Source organism: Strix aluco, chromosome 4, assembly GCF_031877795.1.
Source record: "Strix aluco isolate bStrAlu1 chromosome 4, bStrAlu1.hap1, whole genome shotgun sequence".
Classification (NCBI taxonomy): domain Eukaryota; kingdom Metazoa; phylum Chordata; class Aves; order Strigiformes; family Strigidae; genus Strix; species Strix aluco.
Window position 1 is genome coordinate 57,006,555 of NC_133934.1, and position 6,000 is coordinate 57,012,554.

Here is a 6,000-nt window from a genome sequence, read left to right on the forward strand (position 1 = left end):
AACTACCCACTGTCACTGTTAGAATATCTTGTTTAATTCAAGAGCAGATGTTTTTACAAAGAGTTAAACTTGTTGAAATGAGGAAATCAGTATAGAATTGCTGCGAGAATAATAACTGAGAAAGTCATGTTGTAGATGTGCTACATGAAAAATGTGCTACGGGAAAAAATGCATAAAAATATACTAAGTGGTCTACTGAAGGCATGTTATTTTATGCTATATTGCTACATCTCCAAACTTCCACTTCAACCATCATATATCTGCAGAGAATTTCTAGGCTACATACAGAACTGGTTGTATAATGAGGCAATCTTGGGATTGGAAATTAATTGTCAGTGTATATGAACCACCTCTTTGCATGCTAAGAACTAGTAAGAAGGGACAGTGGGTCTTTAATGGCCAGGGCCAGATGGCTTAAATTCTGCCTAAGTTACTGTCTTTAATATGTCCAAGAACTGTACCACAGCCAGTAGTCACAGATGGAGTTAAGACACATGACCCTTCAGGATCATGCACTGGCCAGTGGCAAGGGCCTATTGGCTTCGGGACTACCCCCTGTTCAGTTTATCTTAGGCTATTTTAGAAGTTTATCCCCATAAGGTAACTAAAGGAACTATTGCACTGGAAGCAGTGTAACTGTGGTACTATGCAGCATGAGCTACAGATGAATGAATGAATGAATGAATGAATGCCTGTGAATCAGCACAGTGTAAAATTTGTGCTGCTTCTGATACTTGAGTTGGCTTGGTTAAAGCTACCTGGGGCACCTCTGCAGTAGACTGCAGATAGCCTGTTGGAAAAAAAAGCAGAAGGCAGGGGAAAAAGACCACCAGGAAAGCACCAGGAAAGGGTGGTCAGAAGTGTGAATAAACCCACATAAATTTGAGTCTGTGTTCAACGACCAGGTGGCCATACAGCAGTCTTGGATACTTTCATCCTCAGATCCCAGTGCAGCACACCCCACTGCAGGAACTGCCTACTCCACAGAAGTCTGTGTCAGTCCAGTAATTTCACAGTGCAACCAACTTAGACAACATGGCCTACAGAATCAGATGTGAAAGGAAACATGTACTGCCCATGACCTCTGCTCAGTGATGTCTAGAATCACAGTGACTCTTTCATACTCTGTGAACATTTGGATGTTCTATATCTATCAGTGGAACGTGTCACACCATACTGTTTAATGAGTTGCAACTTGTGACCTTTCAGTATTTTGGGATGTTAACAATTTCTACTGTAAAATCATCTGATACAATCCCATCATTTCAGTTCCCTCAGTAGCTTTCCTCAGTAGCTTTATCCCAATTTGTAGCTTTTTTAAAAAAATATTTTAAATTAACATGAATGTGTAAGGATAAGTTTACTGGGTCAAAACTAAATCAGTGTCTTGTCTGAAGCACTGGCTGAACTTTTACAGAAGGCAAATGGGAACCAAAGTTTTAAAAAATGTCCACCCAGCAGATCTGTGCCCTGAAATAGGGCAGTCTGCACATCCAAGGACATTCCTCGGGATTCACTTTGACCCTCAGTTTTCCTTTTTGACTCTGCAGAAGTGTTCTGCAGAGGTAGCCAGGAAATGGTTAAAGGTACTGAACGCATCAGGTGTGATTTAGTATAAAAGGAAAAGGCATAGCAGTGTGAATAGGGAAGGAGGGATAGATTGCTCTTCTGCTTCTTTTACATGATGTTCCTCGGTACTACAGAGAGCTCACCTAAACACAGCCGTGGCATTGTTCACTGTGCTCCCCCCAAGGGAAGATTTTGATTTGTCTTTGGGGGCAAGTGAGCTTGGAAGATGTAGTGGGGTGAAAATTGTGATTTCTTCAGGGGATTTTCAGACAAGAAATAAATCAGAGTGAATAACAGTAGTAAGGAAAGCATTTCCAATATATTTGTATCTGACCATTGCACTTCAGACTGTGTGAAGCAGAGCTTTTCTTTACTCACTCTGGAAATGCACCCTTTGGGTTCCCAAGGAACTGCACTCACCTTCGTTTCCAGTTTCTAGCATAAATTTAGGAACTTTCAAGGTAATAAGTGCTACATCTCTGTGGATGTTTTTGTCAGAAAAATGGAAAAACCTTACTCAGAGCATCCTAGTAAGTGCTTGGCTAATGACATGATCAGCTGCAGCAATAACAGTTAAATTTGCAGCATCAACTAAAACCCTTTTATCTTTCTGAAAGCCTCAAGATAGATGAGAATCTTAAGCTAAGCCCAAATTGTCAATGGAAGAAATCTTTGCCTGGTTAAAGATAATATCACCAGCTTTACACTACCTCCTCCATTATCAATGGGAACTAACAGTTGGGAACAAGATACATCACTGGCAGGAGGAAAGTGTACTGATTTCCTCCTGTCTTCACCCATCCCTGGAGCAGAGAGGTAGAACAGTTGCAGAGAATCTCATTTTCTTTTTCACTTTTATCTTTACGGAACAAAAATGCATCAGGCTGAGAAAGCCACCTAAAATTTACAATTAGTAGGGCCAACAGAAAAAGCATTATTATGAAATTGTCCACAGCACAGACAAAAGTTACAACATGTTTCCCAATCTTTGCACCCAGAAATGAGAAATAACATTTCAGGAGATGGATTGAACCTTATAAAATCTTAACTACCATCACCAGAAAGTACTGCAGTTCTGCCAAGTCAATTCAGGCAAGATGCGTAATGTGATTTGAATATGTGGAAAGGAATTTTGTGAGTAATTTCAATGCATTGCTAAAAGGAATAAAAGATCTGAAGTACAAAGTGATCTGGTTTTCTGAGTGAAAATTCAGGAATTTATTGGATTTCTAAAGCATGGGGTAAGTTATCTCTCCAGTGCAGCAAATGGAAAATGATCATAAAGGAAGGAACATTTCCTAGGGGAGACTCACAGCACCTGAGAAAGATGGTCCATCAAAGCATCTCTGTTGAAAATCTGACAACTACATCTTCCCTTTACTCTATGGAGACTACAGCTGTCCTGTTCCATTATTGTCAAGAGCAAAAAGGTAAAGTTTTTCCCTGTCCTGTTTTCTTTCACAGTCACAAAGGCTTGTTTTGCTGCAAGTAATCAGAAAAAAATCAAGCACTTTGAAACCATGTTCTTACCAGACCTCTGGATATGCACAGATGGCAATGTAAATAGTCTCATTAGTTAAAATCAGGAGGAACCGAGCAGCTCAGAGCTGTCTGTGAGAAGAGCTATTAAAAACAGAGTCTGAAGTGATTTCTGAGGAGGCGGCATATGCCTCTGCCAGCTGCAGAAATACAAAGAGGAGGGAAATTTGAAATCCTCTCCCTTCACACACAATCTCTACAACTCCTTTATCAGTATGAATTAGAGACATTGGCTGAGGGACAGATACTGTTTTCACAGGTGGGGAAACAAAACCCTGAGCAATGTCTGCTGTTACAGAATTAGTATAGGAGGATGGAGTACAGAGAGCAGCTGAAGTCAAACAGAGGAAGTGTTTATTGTAAAAGAAAACAAGAGAGTAAAACCAATGAAAGGCTGAAGAAGACCAAAGACAGGGAGAAAAACAATGTGTTAGGGAGGGATCTTAAAGTTAAGTACAGAGGAGCACAATCGATGAACTATTGAGGGCTCTGCCTCTCATCACTTGATTACTGTTATCTCTGTATTTTTATGTCAGCAGTGAGTCTGATCTCAATCTCTCACCCCTAAACTTTTCCTCTCTTTTCTCACCTGTCCACAGCTATTGCTGTCATGGAGTAGATGCTGGCGAAGACAGCTGTGATTGGGAAGAAATTGTGGAAGCGGCAGTAAGCCTCTCCAAAGTACCACTCACTGTGCAGTGCGTAGATGAAGTTGATGAGAGTATTGAAAGCAGCCATGGAGGCATCAGAGAAGGCCAGGTTCACCAGGAAGTAATTGGTCACCGTCCTCATGCGCTTGTGAGCCAGGATAATCCAGATGACAATGAGATTTCCAAAAACAGCCACTGCCACCACACCACCGTAAGCCAGAGACCACAGGGCAATGCGCCAAGAAGGTTGCACAAACTGATTGGAGAAGTTGGCTGCTGAGGATGCTACAGGGGGAGAAGTGTTTCCAGCTGGCACTCCCAGCGCCTGTCCCCAGGGATCGCCCGCTGCAGCAAGGCTCATGTTCCACCTGCTGCTCATGCTCACGTTCCAGTTGGCTGTGGGGACAGAAGTCATCTTGGATGTTTCTCTCCTCTCTTCCAGGAATGATGTGCCTCTCCCACCTCCCTCTGCCAACCCTCCAAAGTCCCCACTAACAGATAAGAAGAGGAAAGAAAGAAAAAATGAAATAAGGCAGCACGGCAGGTACTAGGAAGGAGAGATCTGTCAGAAAAAGCTTTGGCTACGGTGTTCAAACTGTTAGAAATGCTGTACCAGCTGAGCCAGGAGAGCTACCTCTGGGTAGAGCAGCATCCTATTCCTCTTCTGTACAGTCACCTCTTGCTTTTGATTTTGCTGAAGGAGAAGGGGACTGGGAGCCAAGGCACATTTTATAGGCTTGTGAGTTCCCAGCGTCATGAAGGGAGTGGAGCGATAAGCTCTGTTGGCTGGTAAGATAACACCTCTTTCTCTCTGTTCTCCCTCCTCCCCCTTTATTCATTCATTGGCAGCAGCAGGCACTTTCAGGAGCTGTGGAGAGTGCCGTGGGGAAAATGAATTCTTGTCTCGTTTGTGCCGAGAGATTTGTTTTATATTGCTTTTCTTTAAGTTTCATTATTGCGCTTTCTTTTTAAATAGTCTTCTTGCCCTGTCTTTGCAGGGCTAATTAGCTGGCTTAGTTGAACATCCCAGGACTGAGACTGCTTTTTATTAAAGCTGTTTCCAGATGAATTTATTCCAGATGAATGTAGATCTGCTTTTTTACTGCGGTCTTTTCATTTAGTACATGCTTTCCTTTTAACCATTCTGTTAACTACTGATTTGGAATAGTGACCTCTTTCAGATAAATAAATACATCCTGCTGCTCTCTAATTTCCCTTTTCAATCTGTAATATGTAATTGACATCAAGAAACATTTATGAAATTAACATGTGACTATATTTTTCTTACAGCCCTGACTTTAGTGCTTGTAAAGCATTTGCATGTTCAGCAGACACTGTTTTTTGCTGAAACACTATGCAGCCCTAAACATAGATGTCCTTAAATATGGGTAAAATGGTAGGGGTTTGTTTTCTTCGTGTCTTTGAAGAAACATCTTTTTTAGTTCTTTTTACATATTTCCATTTATTCCACACTCAGTACTATTATTATTTTGAGCAAACAATATTTTTATATGCAATGATTTCTATACTGGTAGAAGAGGGTAAATGAGGAAATCTAACACCTGATGTTTTCACATCCAAGAAATCAGTTTTCTTGTTAATATGTTAACAACAGCTGGCATTGGGAATGCACACTTTATGCAAGGGTTGATTGCAAGGGACTTAAACTAACAAACCTTTGTTATTCAATAGGCTGAAGTCTTTAGGAAGAAAATGTGTTTTAGTGCTGAACTGCTCCATGCTTCAACAATTTAGAGTTACTACTTGTCATCAGCAGAGATTTCAACTGTATCACAGCAGTTGGAGCTATTCCATACCCCTATCAGCAATGACACATTCTACTTTTTTTTTTAAACAAAAGCTTCATACAAAAATCAAATATTCCTGTGTGCCACTTCCTCCCTGCTGTATTTACCCAGTGGAAGTAGTGTCTGCACTTTAATTGTCAGGTCTTCACTGCAGTTTTAATTTGAATGGCTGCAATTGTGGCCATTTCTATATGTTTCTCAGTTCTTACCAGCCGACATGATCCCATGCAGCAGTCCACCCCAGGCTAGAAGCTCTGCTGACAACCACCCTTTGCTACAGCATGTCTAGAACCTACCCATATGCTGCAGGTCCTCATCACAGGAAAACCACTGGAGTTAATCCCACAGTTCCATTTTGAGTCCCACATCTTCCATCTGCATTGACTTTCATCCTCTCCCTGGAGGTGAGTCTGAAGAAGGGAATAGTAGTTCAC

The 6,000-nt window shown here is 41.4% G+C and overlaps 1 protein-coding gene across 1 annotated transcript in view; it reads right to left on the reverse strand.

The window, feature by feature from the left end:
* TACR3 (tachykinin receptor 3) overlaps positions 1-4,173 on the reverse strand; it is a 41,521-nt gene extending 37,348 nt beyond the window's left edge. Inside the window, exon 1 of the mRNA XM_074821433.1 lies at positions 3,698-4,173. Within this exon, the coding sequence (XP_074677534.1) occupies positions 3,698-4,173 (476 nt within the window). The remainder of the gene's footprint in view (positions 1-3,697) is intronic.
* Between the last annotated feature and the right edge of the window lie 1,827 nt (positions 4,174-6,000).